At 37.9% G+C, this 23,046-nt stretch overlaps 2 protein-coding genes and 1 long non-coding RNA gene across 5 annotated transcripts in view; 2 read left to right on the forward strand and 1 right to left on the reverse strand.

The window, feature by feature from the left end:
• scara3 (scavenger receptor class A, member 3) overlaps positions 1-5,426 on the forward strand; it is a 20,696-nt gene extending 15,270 nt beyond the window's left edge. The window contains exons 8-12 of the mRNA XM_028039794.1: positions 648-867; positions 1,937-2,025; positions 3,177-3,369; positions 4,042-4,219; positions 4,945-5,426. Coding sequence (XP_027895595.1) covers positions 648-867; positions 1,937-2,025; positions 3,177-3,369; positions 4,042-4,219; positions 4,945-5,426 — 1,162 coding nt within the window. The remainder of the gene's footprint in view (positions 1-647; positions 868-1,936; positions 2,026-3,176; positions 3,370-4,041; positions 4,220-4,944) is intronic.
• The window catches only part of LOC114158376 (adenylate kinase 7-like), a 26,536-nt gene continuing 6,643 nt past the window's right edge, over positions 3,154-23,046 (reverse strand). Inside the window, exons 13-20 of one of the 3 annotated variants that reach the window (XR_003598404.1) lie at positions 22,565-22,693; positions 22,401-22,472; positions 22,108-22,305; positions 21,754-21,971; positions 21,519-21,677; positions 21,358-21,435; positions 20,669-20,768; positions 3,154-3,372 (exon numbers count right to left, since the gene is read on the reverse strand). Coding sequence is in view for 2 of the 3 variants with exons in the window: in XM_028039793.1 (XP_027895594.1) it covers positions 21,400-21,435; positions 21,519-21,677; positions 21,754-21,971; positions 22,108-22,305; positions 22,401-22,472; positions 22,565-22,693 (812 nt within the window). In the remaining variant the exon portion in view is untranslated. Of the gene's footprint in view, positions 3,373-20,668; positions 20,769-21,168; positions 21,436-21,518; positions 21,678-21,753; positions 21,972-22,107; positions 22,306-22,400; positions 22,473-22,564; positions 22,694-23,046 lie in introns of those variants that run through there. The other 2 variants (XM_028039793.1, XM_028039792.1) reach the window with 2 other exon arrangements.
• LOC114158385 (uncharacterized) lies at positions 9,873-14,313 on the forward strand. The gene is made up of 4 exons (XR_003598405.1): positions 9,873-9,892; positions 10,296-10,299; positions 11,196-11,206; positions 12,298-14,313. It is a non-coding gene; the product is annotated as an uncharacterized LOC114158385 (long non-coding RNA).

A 23,046-nucleotide genomic window follows, 5' to 3' on the forward strand; every position in this document is an offset into this window, starting at 1 on the left:
GTGACGTTTGTCGAGTATCAATGATGTTCAGGTTCGCTGAATGTGATCTGGCTGTTCAGATTCAGGTCGGATTAAGACAAAAAAAAAAAGGATTTGGGTCACTTCGGGTTGTAGTCTGAACATAGCCTAATTTCCATTTCTAGTCCTATTGGCACATTGATGTGTATGTTTATTAATAATAAGAAAACGCCGCTTTGGACTACTGCACACAAAAAACTTCATAAAAGAGAAATGGGTAATTTGTAATGACTCAATAACTTTCACTTTAAGTTGATAAGTTGAATAGAGTTAGCATAACAGCACTAAAAATATAGTGGTTAAGCTGTGCTAAGCTAAAAAGGCTAATTGTGTGATAATAAAAGCTAGCCTGTGTCCTAACCACTGTAACAAATTAATCTGCTGCATAGTTCTTGCATGGTAAACAGATATGTGGGTAAATAAATATTATGTTATTCAAGTTTTGTGTATTATAGCCTAAGACTACAGTGTGTTTAAGAGGAAATTTCAGTTTTAGTGTGTCACCCTTCTGTATTTTCTACTTCTGCTTGGCCTCCCTAGGAAAAAAAAATCTAAACTTGACTTTGAATTCCTAAAATAGTGAATCAAAGTTAAGTGTCCCATAATGCTCTCCTCTCTCTGTTGCTCAGCACAATGTGGATCGATGCCCTCCAAAAAAAAGCAGATGAAGAGACTGCCGTCCTACAGACGTTGACGAATAATTTGCAGAACTACACTCGAGTTTTGAGCGCTATCAAATCCAACACCAGCAACACCTCCCAAAAAATGCGCTCCCTTCAGGGCACAATCGTAATAGACCAACAGAAAATGGCAATGTTCTCGGATGTGATCTACGACCTCACACAACAGGTAAGACTAGATTCAAAGTCAGACGGTTTGATGAAAACATTTTTGTTTGGCGGAAAAGGTAATTTTTTAAATTCAGATTCTTTTACCTTTTTGTCATTTGCACTATCAATGCACATTTTCAGGGTTAAAATACTTTTTCGTACCTTAATGGAGCATTATAATGTTATTCCCTCATCAAAAACATACCTGCGGTGTTGTCTTGATTCTTTCATGCATTTTTGAGCAATCTTTTAATCTCCCATGCCGGACATTCAGCTGGGTGCTGCAGTTTCCAAGCTCACAACTCCCCCACTCAACTCCTTCAGACTAGCCAGCAACCATTTGCAAACATCTGGTGGAACTGCTCACCTGCTGAGCTCATTATAGAAGCTACTTCTTAGTGCAACGCTGGTAAAAACATTGTTGGAGAGTTAATACATGAGCGAGGCGGAGTCTCAAAAGGAACAAGACAGAGGCCCAATTAGGAAGTCAATTTTATTTTAAGACATATTTGAAGTATATAGCATTTTTATAACAACTGAAGTTAGCATGATCACTTGATTATGCTGGAAAACTACACTTAATATTTCCCTTTAAGCGTTTAATATTTAAACAAATCTGGGATCTGCTTCCTTAAATTTGCCTGGAAACCAACATAGAGCAGCTAAATTTTTCAAATGAGCTACCAGTCATTTTTAAATCACAGATTTAAAAACACAGATGTTTGGTTTTCTTTGTTCCATGACGCTACAAGTCAGTGTTTTATTTACATTTATCACAATTTAGGCATATCATGTTACAACATAGGAGTTTCACATTTTTGTGTGCAGACTGTCTGTCATCACCACATGTTACCACTGAGCCATGAAACTGGCATACCTTTGTAAAAATCAACCATTGCTGCATTTCCCTGGTGGGTCAGCAGTTTCAGGCTGACTTAATTTACCCTTGGCGCCTTGATTGTTTTAGAAACTAAATAGAAAGACGAAGAAGTCATTTTGTAAAGGAGGCTAGTTAAAGGTGGAGCAGTAGTGTCCTTTTTTTATTAATACCAGACCAGGTTGTAAACTTGTTTGATTCATTCCTGCAGGTTATGAACCTCCAGATGCAGGTCGACAACGTGACGTCGCTAATGGATGAAAACGAGGAAAACATGCATGATCTTCAGTATCACTCCAGGTGGCATAAATAAACACATTTCACTGATTTCTTTTTTTAAATCATCTGCATTGTCAGATTCTTGCAACCTTTCTCTAGTATTTCTCACAGACTAGACATAAGTATCACTTTACAACACATGTCAAACAAACTCAAGGCCCGTGGGCCAAATCTGGCCCGCCGTAGCTTTTTATGTGGCCCTCTAGATTCTAGATTAAACAATCAGAATGATTAAATATTATGTTATCAATGAAATCAATGTAATTTTTTTCTGTTTACTGCCAAATTATATCTATCAGTTCCTCCAGTTTATTGAGAATTATCGTGGAAAATCACACAAAATCAACAAATTGAGCTAAAAACGAGGAGTTTATTACAGATGTTTTTTCAAGAATTGTCAAAAAACTTTTTTACTTGTACTAAAGAGCTGCCTCAGCCTTAATTGATGTCAGATTATAGTCCATGATCTTTATAGCGAGTAATAAAAGTCACATTTACTGTCATAAATAAGCGCAAATATTTCCAAATTAGTACCACAAACACTTTGATTTTTACTGGAAAGCTCACAAAAAGAATCACGAATCCTGGAGGGACTGAAAAGATGTTCAATAATATGTAGTTTTAAAGATTCACTGATAGTTTAACAGTTTGTGAACAGGTTTTATAAATACATTCTGGCACAACTGCCCCTTTAAGAGCATTCAGGATCTGGATTTGGCCCAAAACAAAAATGGGTTTGACGCTCCTGCTTTACAATAAGGCTAATTATTGTTATTAATTCATCTGTAAGCACTTTACAAATCATTAAGCACTTTTTATTATGCATTAATGAAGGATGTGAAAGAAACAAAATCTAACAGCTTCTTGCCAAATAGTCAGCTAAATCTATTCAACCATATATTTTATCTAGAGTTGTTATATTGAACATTTCAGACTAACTTGTAGGCAAAATAAGCATTTCTAAACTGCATAATGAACAGTTATTAGTGATTTATAAAGTGTTTATGGAGTAACAGATAAAATATCTATAAACTATTTATTAGCCATCTCTAAAGGGAGCTTTATTGTAAAGTCTTTTGTCCCCAAAATTAATATTTTCTAATCGTATAGCTTCACAGATTGGTGAGAAATACTTTGATCAACTCAGACTAAATTTAAACTGTTTATTTTAGGTACTACGAGAATCGGACAGGTGAGCGTTTCTCAGCTTTGGATGGCCGTTTGAACTCCATCGAGATGGAGATTGAAACCATCGCCTCAAGCGTCAACGCCACGGTCAGCCACGTCCAGAGCATGTACAAGTACATCAACGTGGAGAGCTCCTCCTGCAAGAGTCGCCTGGGCAGACACACCGAAGACCTACAGGTGCTAAAAATGACAAAAATATATCAGAAGTTTTACAAAAATAGATATAAACACATAAGATCTCTGATTCTATCATCATAATTATCAAAAGCATTGGAAAAATTGAATCTTTTCATGAATTCTAAGTTGTTTTTGACTTATTTTAATTTTCCTGCTTATGAAATTAATGGCAGCAATGTCTCCATCCATAAAACCTGGAGTAAGTGTCAAGAATAGCTGTCCCAAACGAGTTCAGCAAAGAAAATTATTTTTCTTCTGAAGGAAAGAAATACACAAATTATCTGAAAAAAAAATAAAGAAACTGCTTTCTAAGAGGATGGAAAACATTGAATATTTAACTGGATTTATTCCCCTCAGTGACTAAATGCAAGAAAGACACCAAGCGAAACGTAGAAGCCGTGGGAAAGGTACTCTTTATAAATTAAAAACCCCTGAAAAATGAAAGAGAACACAAAATGTGTGTTTAAATACACAGAATTTTTTCAGGAACATTTACTATGGAGGAAAAAAGCAAAGTTAATTGCAGCAATAGCTCTATTGTTGGCTCATGGAGCAGAAAGTTTATGTTTAAAATGACTGTTAGTAAGGACATGTATTCAGTTTGTGTCTTTTTCCAGTTATCCCTGTATCATAGTATTGCTCTATGTTATCTATGTTTTCCTCTTTATGCAGAACATGAACACCACCGTTTTCTTACTTCTCAACTTGGCCAGCACTCTGAAGCAGCAGAACATGCTGCTGAATGTTCGGCTAGACATGGATGTGAGGAATCTGTCGATGGTGATGGAGGAGATGAAGCTGGTTGATGTTTTTCACTCCAACCTCATAAATAATTTCACTGTTCTTAAAGGTACAGCTGGTTTTGAAATATGTTAGGAAAACCAGAACTATGGAAGAAGATTAGTGCCACTTATAAAAAATCCCAAAGAGTTCAGATTTTTGATCCCAGAAGATTAAAGTCAGAAAAATGTCTGGGAAAAAAAGTTGTAATTCTGAGATGAAAGCCTGAGCGGTTCTGGCTTTCTCAGATTGTGCTTTTTCACAATTCTCACTTTCTTTTTTGGAATTCTGACTTTTGATGCGAGACGATTTAAATCAGAATTCTGAAAAAAGTAGTCAGAATTTTGAGATTAAAAACAAAATTCTGAGGAAAAACCGCCAGAATTCTGACATTAAAGTAAGAATTCTTTTAAAGTCAGAATCTTCAGATTAAAGTCAAATTTCCAAGAAAAAGACAGAATTTTGGGATTAAAATCAAAATTTTGAGATTAAAGCCAGAATTTGTTTAAAGTCAGCATTCTGATATTAAAGTAAAAATTTTGAGAAAAATGCCTGAATTCTGAGGTTTAAGTCAGAATTTTGATATTAAAATCTACATTTTAATACCAGAATTAAAATCAAAATTCTGAGATTAAAGTTAGAATTCTGTGAAAAACGAAAATCAGATTTCTGAAAAACAAAAAACAAAAAAATCTGAATTCTCTTTATTTTCCAGTGTCCCTAATCCTTTTCCGTAGCAGAACATTGTGGGTCCACTTTAATTCTCAAATTAACATCCTGATGTTTTCTTTTCAGGCGCTCCTGGGCCACCTGGGCCCATAGGAAACCGTGGTGAGACTGGCCCAAAAGGACCCATGGGCCTTACTGGCAGTAAAGGCGACAGAGGCCCTATAGGAGGCCGTGGAACCATTGGCGTGAAGGGTGCGCTTGGTGTTAGAGGATCACCAGGAGAACCGGGCTCTATTGGCAGCAGAGGGCCCGCAGGTCTAAAAGGAGCCAAGGGGTCAATCGGTCTTCCAGGCCCCAAAGGGGAAAGGGGCCAGAAAGGGGATTTGGGGCCCTCTGGTTCTGATGGCATCCCTGGAGTTGAAGGACCTCCAGGAATCCAGGGCCATGTAGGACTACCAGGTATCATCGGACCTCCAGGACCGAGAGGAAAATCTGGGCCAACAGGACCACCTGGACCACCAGGTACACCTGGACCTCCTGGCTTACCGTACAGGCATGAGCCTCAGCAACAAACCGTGACGCCTGCTGCTGGCTCCAAGAGACAGTAACTCTGAATGAAGAGTCTGAGTTTGATGTTTTCGTACACAGAAGCTGAGGAATGACCATTCTGGAACTAAAATACTGATTTTCATTGAAGACACACAAGAATTCATTCATTGGATTGTGCAAAGCCATGAAGACTAAATAAAAAATACAGCACACCGGCTTCACAATGGAATATGACAAAACGTGGTGATGATGAATGGAATAAGGAAGACCAAAGCAGCTTTCTATGGACTCAACTATTGAGTGAAATATTATCTTTTTCGATTTGTATGCTTGAGTTTTTTATATGGCACATGTGTATCAACCAGATTAACTAAAAATGATCATCTTAATAGGTCTTTATTTCAGAATATAAAAGAATGTGACATAGAGGTTTGTTAAGCCAAAAAAACATTTAAAAGTAGGATGGTAACCATGAATTAGGAAAGAATCAAATTATTTACTTATTTACTATAAACAGAAAGATGTCCAATTTGAAGCACTTTATTATCTCTAAAACGTGAAACCTAAAGAGATTTCAGAGCGGGAACTCTGAAAACAATTTTATTAACTTGCTGGTTTGTAAAGAAAATGAAGAAATCAAATTCAGTTTGTTTTCTTTTTTTAAGATATATTTTTCATATATTACAGCTTGTGAGGTGACACTGACTAGCAATAAATAAACAATTGGGTTTCTCATGGAAACAACATGCATTTAAGAGCCATTTCATGTGCCAACAGAAATGTTCTCATAAGTACAAGAAAGTTTTAGGTGTTCACAGGAATGTACCATGTTATGATCAGATATCTTCTCGCTGTGAATTTGTTTAATGGCTGCACAATGACATCAGACTTCCAGAAAACATTAAATATAATTGATACGTAAACTGTGAACAAAGAAATGGCAGTGAAGAGTAGTGGTACATTGAGGAAACGGTTGATTTTATTTTAGGTTGATTGGAGTGCTGGAAAGCAGAAGACAGTCATCTTCACTATCTCCTGGTAAGCGCTCCCCCACACAAACTTATCAACTTTTATGATGTTTTATGACATTAGTTCCTCTGTTGGTGATCATTTGAAAGGTCTGTGGATTGCTAAATTAAAGGAAAATACGTAAACAAAGACGTAAGGAGCACAGCTAAGCTAGCTCTGCCATCTTGCTTGATGAGGAATACTTGGTGGAAACGGGCGTCAGCTCCAGTGACGTGTGGCTTAATAAGTAAAAAAAAGAAAACGTATTTGTCCACTTGAATTTTCCATAAAATGCTTTTCTTATTTTGTTTTTCAAAATTTTGCGGGTCAAAATAGCTGAATTTACGTATTGCCTGTTAAAATACATGAAAAAAAGACCCGGATGAGGCAGTGCAGTGCTGTGCCTCGCCTCTGGGGGCAGTGCTGAGTCCCATAGACACAACGAGCAACCTGTCCTCTTTTTCTACGCATCGAAAAGACTGAAAACAGTCGAAGAAATAATATACAGACGGAGCAGAACCGCCGAAGGCCACTCTTTGGCTGCCAGAATTGTGAAAATTAAAGCAAAATGGGGAACAAGGACTTTTAAAAAAAATAAATATTTGTGGAGAAGGATAGAGGCTTGGACGTCATATAAAATAAAGGTAAGATCGTACATGATTTTCAATTTAAATCTGAAACGAGAGGTCAGCCAAACAAAACATTAAAACAACTAAATATTATTTTACTTTTCATGTCATGCACCTCACCACACGTCACTGGTCAGCTCTTAACATGGCACTGAAGTTTGACGTCACCAAAACAGTTCAAGAACGAAGAGGCTTCATAGTGTGTACTCCAACCCTTCTAGTCACTCTTTTTCAAAAAGTGACCAAATCTAGCTACTTCCTTAGCCACTATTGACCATTTGCAACTACGTCACTCGATCGTTCCAGGCGCCATGATGGACGTCAGAAGTGAGGGACAAACGTTGGTAAATCTTAACATAACAGCAGCGCTACTATCGGATATCAACATCAGTCCAATTTTTCTTTTTTGAGATTCCCCAACAATTATTTTTCTGTAGTTTATCAAATGAACCTGTAACAATAATAGCTAATTTCTAAGTTAACCTGAAGAAAAGTTATTCAAAAAAAATTGCAATTGTGTTCAATTTAATAATAAAGAGGCAGGCTCAAAAATATGCTTATAAAAATGTCTATACTGTAGCTTTTCGTTTATGTATTCATAAACAAATAAACTCACGTTACTCAGCCATTTATAGCTTTTGTATCCATGTTAGCGACGGGATTTGACACTTTAATTCATCCCACGCAGGAACATCTACCAGCTACGTGCCGCCACGATGAGCTCCGCCTCCCATTTGTTGAGACCAGGATGATATTAAATAAAATTTCCGGTTCGTCTGTAAAGCTGCACATCTAAAGCACAGTGTTCAGTTTATCTGCTCACCTGTATAAATAATCCCAACGCACTCTTCCCCGCAGTTCACTCTGAACCAGCAGCTCCAGGAGGAGAAAAGCTGCCGTACTCCAGCAGTCTTGCCAATTATTTTAAGGATGCTTATTGGTCCCCCGAAAAACAATAAAAACCTGGACATTATCATTAATCAATAAAAACCTCCCAGACCGAACATGAAAACTGGACGTTATGCTGCTTTTGTCAACAACTCAGGCGGAAGTGAGAGCTCCGCACAACAAAAATGGTAGAATAGAAGAAGTTTAGAAACTTATGTATTGCTCTTAATCTTATCAACAATTACCTCATAGTACCATAACGCTTCACCTCCGAAAAAACAAAAAACACTCACCAGTAGCCTGGTCCTCTTACAGCTGTCCCTCCCAGCTCCACATGCAAAGTGCAAATGGCTACTCTGCGTAATGGCCCTGTTGGCTGATCACATTTTGGAAATAAAATAAATGAAAGTACTTTACAAATTTCCAAAACATGAAACATAAAAGGACAAATATGTCACAAATCTGTATATTTGTAAATATATGTTGCGACAGACATCTAAGTATCAATTACGGTTAATGTGTGACAGTAAAATGTCTGTCTTGTTTATTCATTTATCTCTTAAAAAATGCTTTAAAAGTGTAATCTGTTGTTGTGATGAAATGCGACTGGTTTGCGTTGAACTTCAATAAAAAGTTTTGTTTTTTTCCAGCATTAGTCTATAACTTGAAAGCATGTAGTGGGAGGGGGGAGAATTTGTTAATAATCAAAAGCACATGTCACCTCTTCCCCTTAGGCTCTGGTTATATTTAGCTTGTTGTTGTAACTTACTGCATGCAGTCAAAAATGTGGCTCATGATTCACTTTCAGTTCACGGTACTGTGTTGCTTTTGCATGCAAAATATCATCTGGTTTATGTTCCAGTAAAACAAATGATCTAAACTTGGTAGGATTTGTGAATGCTTGTATTAAGACAGACTTTAAAACAGATGTGGAAGAAAACAAATGATTGTTTGCAGAAGATTTTCCCTGTCCCCCTTGAATTGTAACTTTTAGGCATTTCCCTCTTTTTCTGTGTATTGCAACATGACAATCCATGTAGAGTAAGAAATCTGGACCAAAACAAAAACGTTTTTCCTTTCTTTCTGAAATTGTGAGACTTCTCTCTACTTCAATCATTTGTTCTGAATCCCTTTCAGTTTTCACAAGAGGCAGAAGTAAACAAAAACTATTGTGGTTTTAGATTTATTAGCACCAGAATAATTAAAGGGAGCAGCAATGTGTTTGATCTAGTTTCAAGTGTGAATATCTCAGCAAACTTGAAATAAGACAAACTAACTTACAAGTATCTTTTTAGCAAACTATAGATTTGTTTTAAGTTGATGATTTCTTAATATTGATGGAAAAAGTACTTTTTCTATTGGCAGATAGAAAAATTATTTACATTGGGCTGAACAAAAATGTTTGTTTTTGCCAAAGTCTTTTTTTCTTCTGCTGTGCTTCTGAATTACAAGTAGCCCTAAAACTATTAATGCTCACAACACTTGTAGTAATAAAAAAACTTTTTTGATTTCCAAATGTTTTCCATTATTGGAAAGCTTAGAATCTTCAACATGTGTAAATAACATAGCCATTCACATTTGTTGCTTTTGGAAACAACGGCATCCTTCATATTAGGACGAATAAAGACAATAAGTTAAGAGACTAATATTTTAATTTCAGGCTGTGTATTTTAAGATGTGGTTTTATTGTGGGGCAATTTTAAATTAGGTGGTCAGTGAGTGTTTGTTAAATAGGTTGAGTAATCCTCGGCCTGAAAAGGTTTGAGAAACGTTGGTCTAAACCAGGGGTGTCAAACTCCAGTCCTCGGGGGCCGCTGTCCTGCAACTTTTAGATGTGCCTCTGCTGCGCCACCTGAACAGAATAATTAGGTCATTAAGGCTCTGGAGAACTGATCTACACAAGGAGGAGGTCATTAAGCCATTTCATTCCAGGGTTTTGTACCTGTGGCACATCTAAGAACTGCAGGACAGCGGCCCTCGAGGCCTGGAGTTTGACACCTGTGGTCTAAACCAATGTCTTCGTGGTCAGATCCAAATTATTCTCTGATGTAATCCGTTGTGAACACGTGACAGCACCGTTTGTCAGTAACAGAGAATTACAGTATCACATGTCAGTTCACCCAAGTGCAAACACAACATTACATAACTGATTTGGAAACAGGCAGCGATCCTGTTGGCAACTTGGGCAGCAAAAACGTTTCCCAGAGCATCAAATGTTGGCTACAAAGTTCACTCAGCCTGGGAGCGGTTACATGTTGAAGTGGGCAGAGGTGCTACATCCCTTAAATAATTATTCTCAGATGGAAAAAAAGACATTATGAAACTGTTTGGGGTTTTTTTTGTCCGTGGAAAAAGTCTGCACATATAAAAAAAGCTTTCATGTATTATTCTTAATAAATTCAGGCTTGTCAGATGTTCCAACGAACACACCTAATGGCAAGATTTATGCTGGCTCGGCTGAAGGAACCCTTCCAACTTTAAATGCTTGCTGGAGATTTTTTGTAGTTTAACTCAAGGTTGTACTTTTCACTGAGTAGTACAGTGAAAGACGTTCACATCTAAAAATAAAAAAAAGGTTTCAGGAACCTTTGCATGATACATTCTAGTTGTTTTCCTCTGTGAATTATTATGTTTACTGCTGTCACAAAGACGATGAGCCACGACTGGAAAACCATAATTAAATGGCTCCTCTGTTTTGCAAACAATGTGCAAAAAACACAAAATCTTGCCAAGTAATTTTGGTCAATTTTCTACTGCAAATATCTTATTACACATTACTAACTTACAAATAACCTTTTGATAAGATATAGAGATTTGTTTTAAGTTGATAATTTCTTAATTTTGATAAAAAAGTACCTTTTGTATTGGCAGATAAATTAACTTATGACATGGGAAAAATTTCTTGTTATAAGTTAAATAACATGGCTGCACAGTGACGCAGTTGGTAGCACTATTGCCTTGCAGCAAGAAGGTCCTGGGTTCGATTCCCGGCCGGGGTCTTTCTGCATGGAGTTTGCATGTTCTCCCTGTGCATGCGTGGGTTCTCTCCGGGTACTCCGGCTTCCTCCCACAGTCCAAAAACATGACTGTTAGGTTAATTGGTCTCTCTAAATTCTCCCTAGGGGTGTGTGTGTGTGAATGGTTGTTTGTCCTGTATGTCTCTGTGTTGCCCTGCGACAGACTGGCGACCTGTCCAGGGTGTACCCCGCCTCCCGCCTGGAACGTAGCTGGAGATGGGCACCAGCAACCCTCCCGACCCCATTAGGGACAAGGGTGAACAGAAAATGGATGGATGGATGGAAGTTAAATAACAAGTTAGTCAGCATGAAGCTCAGTGCTGCTCACCTTCTCTTCTATAGGCCACAGACCTAAATCTATCGGAATCGTGTCAGAAAAACTAAAGTTCTGCAACTCACCCTGAGAAACTTTCCACTGAAACTTTCCAAGAAAGATTTTCTTTCGAGTGGCCCAGTTTTAAGACATTTATGCATTATTACTTTTTAAAAACAATCCTTTGGTAAGCTAAACTTACGTGTAGCACTTTGAGCTCAGTACCTTGTTTACATGCAGTACCTTGCATACCACTAGAGGGCGCCCGCGGACACAAGTGGTTTAGAAAGACTGATTTAGACGGACGGTTGAGTTCAGATCCTGTTCGTCCAATTTTATAACTGAGTAGAAATACTTAATGGCTATGATGTTGGAAAAGAATTATTATTATTACCATAAGTAAAGAGAGTTTTAATCTGATCGCAGTAAGAAAGGGTAGCTGTAATTACACCTAAAAAAACCTTCTCTCAATCAAGATGATGTAATAAGTTACAACCATATTTCTAATATTTCTTTCTTAAATAAAAACCTTGAGAAATTAGTTGCTAATCAACTGTGTAGCCATGTAAACATGGACCAAAACCTCTAAGGAATGCTATTGACAACTAAAGCAGTAGTACTGAAGTATTTCAAGAAATTATTTGTTTTGTTGCCTTAGCTGGTCTTAGTATTTCAGCTAATCTCATTGACATTATCCATTGGAATCTTTCACTAAATTGATAGTTAATTGATTCGTTTCCGTGATTCAAGACTATTTCCAAACCAGTGTGACAGCTGTTGTTTATTCTGTGTGATTTCAGTCACCAGACCTGCAGAAGAAGGAATGTGACACATTGAGACATTACCTAACCTCCACAAACATACACAGCCTGAGACGTTAGCTAAGCATCGACTCTGACAGGCCGCCAAAGAGCCCATTACATGCACAGCTGTACAAACAACCTGGGAGTTTCAATCAGGCTCAGGTAACCAAGAGTGAAGTCGCACCTGCTCCAAAGTGAGTCGGCAAGTAACGCAGAAAATAAAAGAAAAGAAAACTCTGACTTTTAACATATTTTTATATCAATATGATAAGTACAGGGTGGGCCATAAGTTTACATACATAGGAGAATGTAAAATGTATTCTTTTATATTTCAGATACCCAAGAAGATGCGTTTGACAAAAGAGCAAAGAATTTAAATTATGCTGATGGCTGGATTGGGAAGCAGTCGGATGGTTGCACGAAACTTTAACAGAAAACATGCTACCAGCATTACACACGACACTGTAAAAATTTTTTTGCAAGTTTCAGAAAACTGGAAATGTTGCAGCTCAACCACGAAGTGGTCCAAGACGTGCAGCAATTACACAGAGTCCCACAAAAATAAAAACGGTTGTCCAATATGAAATATTTATTTTTTCTATGTGTGGAAACTTATGGCCCACCTTGTATATCTGTTGACTCTTTGCAAGCGTCTTACTTCAGAGTGAAGCTTCGGACACGTTTTTGACGCGCTAAACGCGTTTGGTTTGAACGCAGCATCGGTTCTACCTCCAAACGTTTTACAAACAGGAAAACAACAACAGAGAAATCATATTTCTCGCATCGCCAGTGGAGGGAACTTGTCCCACATTTCCAATTGTGAGTTTAAAGAAGATAAAATTGGATCCAATTAAAGAGATTTGTTTTTTGCTTACATGTGGGAGAGCTGTTTACCTGCAGCGTCTTGGATTTTGTAATTACAGTGGAAGATGATCTGCCCTCCTGTTTAGCTTCTCTGCTTCTCCAAACAGCTCATTTGAATGTAATTGCTGATTTTGTTGGTGCTGAAGTGCCATCACTGCTGTTTGGGAGTGATGCAGTGGTGGTCTTGTTGTGGGTTGGTGGATTTTCTCTCACTGCTAAACATGCCACGTTCTGTCAAAGCCTCGTAAGACTTAAGGTTTTCATTATGAGCTTCGACAGTAAAAACCATTAATCTGATGGTTTAAATTCCATTTATACATCTTATTTTATAAACACTCATTATTAGACCAATTTGACAACTTTGGCTGCTCTTATACCGTTTTCATTCAGGTAAAAGTTATTTCATCATATATTGCAGGATAAAATAGGTATTTTCTCAGTTATTGCACGTTTAAATCCAGTTTCTGGACAGATGACGGGACAGTAACAGTGTTCAAGCTTTCTTCACATCTGTAGCTGATTTTCCCAGGATAGATCAGTGTTGTTATCGGGCTTTACGAGGAGATAGGCCTCAGTATCATCTGTGCAGCAAAGGGAAGCAAAACCCTTTAAAAATTGTGAGAATAAACTATGCAAAAGCCTTCTAAGGCTGGGGAATAACTCATATAAAACCTCACTAAAATGAGGTCTGGTACTTTAAAAACATGGCCCACCACATGACCCAGTCCAGACAAATACTCAGACCCTAAGCTAAGCCTTGTCCACTGTTTTTGGGAGGAGTTGCAAATATAAAATTCTGTCTCCTTTTCTGTCCCTGTTTAGATTAACTGAAATCCAGCTGCTCTGGATGGAAAGTGCAGCTCTCACTTTGCTCTGCCCATTGGTTGCTCTAACTCTGCTGTCTGCTTTTTGTCCTTTACACGCTTTCTTCTTTTTTTTTTCTTCTTCTTCGTGTGAGTTGACTCAGCAGCCGTTAAGCACATGGGAGAAAGGCCGGTCAGTTCACATTAAAATAACCTCGGTTTCATACATAAGCTGCAGCACATGTCCTGGTTTTACTCAGTAAACAACCACAGACATTAGCATTAGCATTAACTGTCAACATAAAGGATAGTTGCAGTGTTATGTAAAATGAGTCATTTGGAGGTCAGTGTCATAAATCAACCAGGCGTCATTAACCAGACAGAAATATAATTCGTCAAACTTCCCTTCACACCGATGTTAGACAGCGACATAACTTTAGCTGCGTACTTTGACTGTATTCAGCATGGAGGAGCGTAAAAGTTCCCAAACTGTTTTGAAAATGCGGAAAGCTTCTAGATCCAGAGGAACTGGGTGCTAAAGCATCTAATCCAGCGGCATCAAACTCAATTTTGTTTTGGGCCAAATCCAGATCATGAATCTTCTTAAAGGGCCGGTTGTGCCAGAATCTATTGATAAAACCTGTTCACAAACAGTTAAAGTATCAATGAATCCTTAAAATTAAATAATACTATTGAACATCTTTTCAGTCCCTCCAGGATTTTGGGATTCTTTTTGTGATTTTTTTCCCTAATAAAAATCAAAGTGTTTGTGGTACTAATTTAGAAATATTTGCAATATTTGCTCTTATTTATTACTTTTTATTCCTCGCTGTATAGATCGTGGACTATAATCTGACATCAGTTAAAGCTGAGGCAGCTGTTTAGTACAAGTAATAAAGTTTTTGACAATTTTTGAGAAAAATCTGCAATAAACTCCCAATTATTTATTAACACAAAAAAGAGCAGCGATTTGTTGATTTTGTGTGAATTTCCATGATAATGCTCAAGAAACTGGAGGAACTGATTGATGTAATTTGGCAGTAAACATATAAAAACTGCATTGATTTGATTGATAACATAACATTTAAGCTCACTTGGTGTTTAGTCTAGAATCTAGAGGGCCATATAGAAAGTTATGGTGGACCAGATTTGGCCTTGAGTTTGACACGTGCATTAATCTGTGGCCTGCCTGCATTGGTGTGTGTTGACTGTCGTAAAATTGCGGTTTGACGAACCATGCTAACCTCCTGCCCAAAATGCAACCTCATCACAGCAGGTTGGTAGGACTCCAAGTAATTTATTTTAAGGTTCCTGGCAGTCCAGCTGGTGTGCATCACATCCCATCACTGCCATGCCTCGAACAAAATTTAATCCAAAGCTGCAAAGCAAATAGATACAATGTTCTGACAAGGGCTTTGTGTCACAGGACACGCACACACCTCCAAGTTGCACATAAACAAGTTTTTGGGATTATGAGAGGAACTGCAACATGTGCTACATTTTTCAGCTGGTGCTGTTGACTTTCCTGCTGCGCTGTGTCAAATCCAAACTGTTTGAAAAACCTGTTCGCCTCCTCGCCTGTGGTGGCGCTTCTACCAGAGGAAATGACACAAAAACCTCTGAAGAAAACTTGAGCGCAATTTCCTTCTTCGCAAAATGTAAATAATAATGAAGCAGTGTCAGATTTGAGCAATCCTAGGATTTCTCTTTTGTCTTTGGTAAAAGAACACAAGTAATTTCTCCCACTAGCGATAGACTCTGACATTTGTTTTGGGTGAGATTTTGTTTCTTTCATACACAAATTAGATATCGACAGCTGGTTTAAAACTTTAAACTGTTAACTCCTCAATCTGACACTAAGTGGAATAAATCAGAAAATTACTTCAGATAAATAAAGAGATTCATTTTGAAAATATACATTCGCAAACACAAATGCCTGCCAGATGGAGCAGCAGGATCCCACATGCTTAAAAAAGGATATAAAAAAAGATCTGACAGAAGTTCACAGCCCCAGAGGAACTGGTCTGCGTTAGCTGCTCACTCCTAATAAGACTGCCATCTGATCATAATCCCAAAAAGAAAAAGTTACTGGATGAGGTAAAGCATGTGTGATGTACTGATCTGGATGAGTTTCTGGAGAATGTGCAACATTATAATACAGCGGAGAAGATGTTTGAAGTAAAGCTGGAATAAAGATTTATTTGAGTAGACAGTTTTATTTTTGCAACAGAGGAAATTTTTATTGTCTTTTGCAAAGTTATAAAAAAATCAGGGGAGTTCAACTGTAAAGAGAATAATTTAATAACGTAATATACAGTTGTGGTCAAAAGTTTACATACACTTGTAAAAAACATAATGTCATGGCTGTCTTGAGTTTCCAATAAGTTCTACAACTCTTATTTTTCTGTGATAGAGTGATCGGAACACATACCTGTTTGTCACAAAAAACAGTCATAAAGTTTGGTTCTTTCATACATTTATTATGGGTCTGCTGAAAATGTCACCAAATCTGCTGGGTCAAAAATATACATACAGCAACATAAATTGTCAATTTTGGTGATGTAGAGAGTTGTGTCAATCAAATTAGCTTCATGTCATGGCCTCTTCACTTCTTGTAAGTGATTCTGATTGACTACAGCTGTTGACTTCTCATGAGCCCATTTAAATAGGGCTCATTTGACCCAGTGATTAGACTCAGCCACAAAAGCTACAATGGGAAAGTCAAAGGAACTCAGTGTGGATCTGAAAAAGCGAATTATTGACTTGAACAAGTCAGGGAAGTCACTTGGAGCCATTTCAAAGCAGCTACAGGTCCCAAGAGCAACTGTGCAGACAATTATTCGCAAGTATAAAGTGCATGGAACAGTTGTGTCACTGCCACGATCAGGAAGAAAACGCAAGCTATCACATGCTGCCGAGAGGAGATTGGTCAGGATGGCCAAGAGTCAACCAAGAATCACCAAAAAGCAGGTCTGCAAGGATTTGGAAGCTGATGGAACACAGGTGTCAGTCTCCACAGTCAAGCGTGTTTTACATCGCCATGGACTGAGAGGCTGCCGTGCAAGAAAGAAGCCCTTGCTACAGAAAAGGCACCTTAAGACTCGGCTGAAGTTTGCTGCTGATCACATGGACAAAGATAAAACCTTCTGGAGGAAAGTTCTGTGGTCAGACGAAACAAAAATTGAGCTGTTTGGCCACAACACCCAGCAATATGTTTGGAGGAGAAAAGGTGAGGCCTTTAATCCCAGGAACACCATGCCTACTGTCAAGCATGGTGGTGGTAGTATTATGCTCTGGGGCTGTTTTGCTGCCAGTGGAACTGGTTCTTTGCAGAAAGTAAATGGGATAATGAGGAAGGAGGATTACCTCCAAATTCTGCAGGAAAACTTAAAACCATCAGCCCGAAGGTTGGGTCTTGGGCGCAGTTGGGTGTTCCAACAGGACAATGACCCAAAACACACATCAAAAGTGGTAAAGGAATGGCTAAACCAGGCTAGAATTAAGGTTTTAGAATAGCCTTCCCAAAGTCCTGACTTAAACCCCATTGAGAACATGTGGACAGTGCTAAAGAAACAGGTTCATGCAAGAAAACCATCACATTTAGCTGAACTGCACCAATTCTGTCAAGAGTGGTCAAACATTCGACCTGAAGCTTGCCAGGAGCTTGTGGATGGCTACCAAAAGCGCCTAGTTGCCGTGAAAATGGCCAAGGGACATGCAACCAAATACTAATGTTGCTGTATGTATATTTTTGACCCAGCAGATTTGGTGACATTTTCAGCAGACCCATAATAAATTTATGAAAGAACCAAACTTTATGACTGTTTTTTGTGACAAACAGGTATGTGTTCCGATCACTCTATCACAGAAAAATAAGAGTTGTAGAACTTATTGGAAACTCAAGACAGCCATGACATTATGTTTTTTACAAGTGTATGTAAACTTTTGACCACAACTGTAAGTCAGAATAAATGGAAAGTGTCTTTCTTGCAATTTTGCAACTTACCAAACTTTTAAGCTTAGTATCCAGAGCTTGTTTATGCAACGCTTATTACATCTTATTACAACAGGAAGTCCTACAAGCTTTTACGTATGGGGGCTGTATGCAAGAGAAACTGCATTAGAAATGGACATTTCTGAGTTTGAAAAGTCAAAAAATTGCAAGAAAAAAAAACGTAGAAATTTTTTGACTAATTTAATAAATTTTTTAGGAAAAACCTGGAGGTACTGATCTTGAAAAGTTGAAAATCAGCTTAGAAAAACTGACATTTTATAGAATAAAACCTTTTTCTTGAAAAATGTTGACTTTTCAAACTCAGATTAATCCCAGAAATTAAAAAAAAAAAACTTGAGAAACTTCTAAGAATTTGGTGGAAATTTTCTCCTCTTGTCTTTTTTTAATGCGCCGTCATAAATGGAATCATTACTTTGTAGTGTTTTGAATTTTAAATTGGTGTCGACTGAGACGTTCAGACCTGAAATCTAATGGACTGTGCAGAACTTCATTCAGGAAACTATCAAAAACACTTTTCCCCTGACAACACAGTGAACATGTTGACTCCTAAAGGTCAAACACGTGAGGTTTGACCTTTGGGGCCTAGTTATGGTTGAATGGTTTGCATGCACACTAAAGCAAGCCTATATTCAGAAGCTCACACTGACACAGGGCCAGCCTCTCTGCTCCGACAAATGCAAATTATGCTGTTAGATTATTAGTGTAGTTGTAGCTTGATGGAGTGTGTATGCATGTGTAACCCCTTTATGTTCATCTCAGATCCAGTATTTATTCTAACAAAAGAAGAAGTCAAGTTGGTGGCCAACGTCAAGCAGCCTCTGCCCCTAAACATTAAATAAAACATAATAAATAACCCTAAACAAACTACAACACAATAGCTCCCAATGAGTAGCTAATAGCAGTTAGCAGTTGTAAAATTAAAGATGGCTAACATGCACAACATTGATAAAGTTAAAAACTTAAACAAAACACAGCAAAATTACTCATGAAATCTCATGTATGTGATTAAAATATATGTTATAGTGTAATAGTTGTAAAGAAAACACTGAGCTGATCCTAATACATGCTAATATGTAGCCGTTACCAACGGCAACAGAAAAAGGGGAGCGGAGCTGTTGGTTACTGGTTGCTATGGTAACCACCAACGGTCAAGAGCAGCAGCGTAACAGAACTTAAAACAGCAACAAACGTCTGACTTGAGAAACAACTTCTTGACTAAACAAAATAAAATCAAGGAATAAATGAACAAATTTTGACAAACTTTATATCGATGATAATGTTAAAATAAAACAGAATGATTTCGGACTTTATTCTTAAATGCGTAAAGACTGGATATATTATGTGGGTAATGTGTGTGTGAAGCAACAAGAAACACTGAGAGGGTTCACTGCTCTCCTCAGTGGTGTGTGTGTGTGTGTGTGTGTGTGTGTGTGTGTGTGTGTGTGTGTGGTCCTCCTCCTCCAGCATTTTCACCACCGGCTCATGTTTGGGTGACCACCACAGGCGTGTTGCGGGCCGTTTCCAATGTGTGTGTGAGTGTTTCTGTGACCACCACTGGGGCAGCTGGAACCGTAGCAGATAAACCCACATGGTCAGAACCAGCACCATCCTCCCACCGGCTCTTCCACAGGGATAAATACACACACTACATCTGGTCCACAACTCCTCTCTTCTTGCTTGGACATTATTCAAAAGTAGGGTGAAAATAGAAAACTAAATACAAGTTTAGAACCAGATTTCTGTCCACTAACTGAGAGAAAAGCATACAGACTGCAGGGCACCGTCGGTAATTTCACCAGCTCACGGGAATCAACAACAAAAAAGAAATCCTTTATTTGCAACAGATGGTACGTTGGAGAAAATTATAATGTATTTCCTACAAAGACACATAGATAAAAAAAAGATGGCCAGCGCAGAGTCTTTACTTTCTGCTAGCACTTACTTTTACCAACTCACACAAACTATGATGGCAGTTTTTGTTACAACAATAACCAACCCACAAGCTCCACTTGATATTTTTTATAAATCTTTATTAGACATTTATTTGGGTTTATTTTAATTGTCTGGGTTTCCCTCCAAGATTTGTTACTTTTATGAGAAGATCTTAGGTAAGATGTACACAAACACATGAACATTTTTAAAAAAATGATTTTACTCAGTCGCACTATTTTATGTTGTAATTTTGCTCTTATGTACAGTGTGTTTGTGAATCTACGTCATTTGTTTTCCTTCTACACCAAAATTTCCCCACTTTGGGACATTAAAGGATATTTCTATTCTATTCCAAAAAAAAGTCTTTCTACGCCACCTAGTGGTGAACTGGAGGTTTTACCAGTGGAATGCCTGAGATTTGACCTCTTGCATCTGTGGTATTTATGATTGTTGCCAAGAACAGGCAGATAATTTCACTTTTGTCCCTCTTGCTTTAGAGATAAAACATATATACAGTATATACTGCATTATATTTCTGCTCAGCTGGAAAATACAGTATTTAATTGATTGTTTTTGTGAGCTCTAGAACTTTATATATCTTTACTGGAAACATTGGGGGAATAATCCTTCTTCCAGGAGGTGTTGGCTCTGGACTGAGTCCTGACTGAGCCACAAACACAACAGAACCAAAACCAGTACAAACCCGCAAAAATTGCGGATGTTTGGTAAAGTTTACACTTAATTCTATCACAGGATGTTTTAAAAGTGTATTTTAGTCACTTAGTGTTCATATTACTTGTCAAATCTGCTTGGAGGTTTTGGGTTTTGCTTTCACAGGGCCATGAACATTTACTAAAATGCTTGATGTTTTGACGTTTTTACCTCCTTTACCATCTTCACTACTTTGCCTGATTGCAAGCTAAACATTTATTAATCAATTTATCAAATTTCCAGCAGTTTTAGTCATTTTTAACTAAAAACCCTGGAAGATATTTAATATTTTGCTTAAACATAAATTATTGCTCTTACCAGAATTTGACAGATTTTTGGCAAGCAGCCATTTTCCTATAGCCATGTCCTGAGTCATGCACATCAGCTCACATCTGTCTTATGTTCTCTTGTCTTTTTCCTTTTGAAGAGTGGCAAAAATAACACTAATCAACAAAACAAAAGAAAAGCTAAGTGTATGTAAAATACATTAATTTTATAGGAATGGTCAGAGTAGATACTGCAAGTAATAAACACTAATGTTAAAGGTTATATTTTAAAAAAATATTTTATGCAACTGAAAGTAAAGGTGGTGCCAAAAAATCTGGAATATTTGGCTAAATTTCCATGAATCAGATTTTGTTCCTTGCATTTTTTCTCTTTCATCCGTTGGGCATTGCTGCTTCCCTTGTTATTTAAACTGTTTATTTAGTTCGGTAACTTATAATTTTGAGTTCAACGGTTTAGTCAAGTCTTGGTTTTCTCTAAATGCAGGATGTCAAAATTTCACAATTAAGAGTTAATAATGGAAGAAGTGAACCTTTTACAAAGACAAGCTCTTTAATCTGCTATTTAATTAACATTTACAATGCAGATTTCACATTTTTGCAAAATGTGACGTTTTCCATTGCGTAAAAGTTGCTTTTATTGAATTTAGATTAGAGGATGAAGTGCTCGAAACTGTACTTTTTATCATAACATCTTAAGAGTCTGAGTGATTGCTCACAAACCGATCATCTCAATTTGTCCATGACGTTTAGATCTGACGTTGTTCAGTCTCCTGTGCTGTTCCGTAAAAGATGTTCAGCCTGCGAAAAGCAGAACAGACCTTGAAAACGGACAGATTTATCAACACACTGACCAGTTTTGTGACAGGCTGCGGCGTAAGCACCAGGAAGTCGACGGGGTCTTCTGGTTTGACCTTGGAGCACTCCAGCATGGCCTCGCCCAGCGAAGGCATCACGTGCTTCATCAGGTAGTTTCTGAGAGGAAGACCTCTGGCTTCCAACATTTCAGACTCCTGTTCCAACACCATCCCCAGACTCTTCTTCTGCAAAAAGCACACTCACAGGTGTTAAGCATTTTTTATTTGATGTTTTTTTAAAGCTCCTAGTTTCTGAGCTCACCCAATCCTCGTAATGACCCGTCATCTCAGCCAGAGCAGCCGTCTTCCTCTCCTTCCTCTCTGCTGCCTCCGCCGCCAGTTTCTGCTTTCTCTCTTCCTCTTTAATTCTCTTCTTCTCTGCCTCCTCCTCTGGAGTCCCACCGTAGTTCTTGGGCTCCCCTATAATCTCAATAATCTTCTTCATAGAAGATGTGTACTCCGAATCATCTGAGCTGATGTCTGGGAAAAGGAGAACAAGGGTGTTTTGTTTTTTAAATACAAGCAGCTTCTCCTTTTACATAAATATAATACATATTAGGTACAAATCAACTTGCTGTGCTGACCCCTGGTGGTCAATTATGGTTTTGCAGACTACCTAAATATTCTGGATGGAGTTCCCGCTGATCAAAAAAGTCCAACAAGGTTACTGGAGCTCTGTCGAGTTGCCGGTATACACCCAGACGAGACGTGAATTCGTCCTGGGTGTAGTGCATCTTCTCAGCTACGCTGTCTGGAAGCTCTTGCACTCGGTTGATCAGGAAATCATCTGGTGCTTCGAGGGCAAAAATGTACTCTGTAATACAGATATGGAAGAAGTAAAAACACATTTGAGCAATTGTGAGTTGATGCATTTTAACTACAGCGACTAGTTGATGCTATGAGCAGAACCTGGGGTGATGAACTTGTTGTACCACGGCATTTTGGACAGTAGATCTATATCCTGGTTCTCCTGACTCTCATCTGTACAGAATGAAAATCACCGTTTTACTAATATTACTGATGCGTCTTCATTCATTAATTCAACAAAAGCCATATTGACGGATAAAACTTGCCAGCAAAAACCGCCTTTGCCTGATCCAGAGTCTGAGGGAAGCCATCCAGAACAAACCCTTGGTTCCGGCTTCCTTTAGAGAAAAGCTTTTCACGCAGAACCTCAAAAATCAGGTCCTCACTGAGAACACCTGAAAAAACAACAAAAATCAAACAACATCAAAGCTTTTTAAAGTCAAATTTAACTCGAGGATATTTCCGTACACTGTAAAATATTTGAGCCTCATTTAGTTGTGTCTACTATCTTCTACTTTTTAAGTTAAATAAATTTAGCCTTTTTATATTTTGAACCTAAATATGTGAGTTTGTGAAAGATAAACTTACAGCAGTAAGTTGTGTTAACTTTTTACTAATTCTGTCAAACTTACAAGAGTTGAATAAACTGGAGGTTTTAGGTTAGCACTTAAAAAAACTGAAAGAAATAAACAGGAGTGGGAACAATTTCCCAGAATGCTTAGCGGCGTGTTTTTATATCCTGCGATGA

Source organism: Xiphophorus couchianus, chromosome 15 (genome assembly GCF_001444195.1).
Source record: "Xiphophorus couchianus chromosome 15, X_couchianus-1.0, whole genome shotgun sequence".
In the NCBI taxonomy this organism is placed as follows: domain Eukaryota; kingdom Metazoa; phylum Chordata; class Actinopteri; order Cyprinodontiformes; family Poeciliidae; genus Xiphophorus; species Xiphophorus couchianus.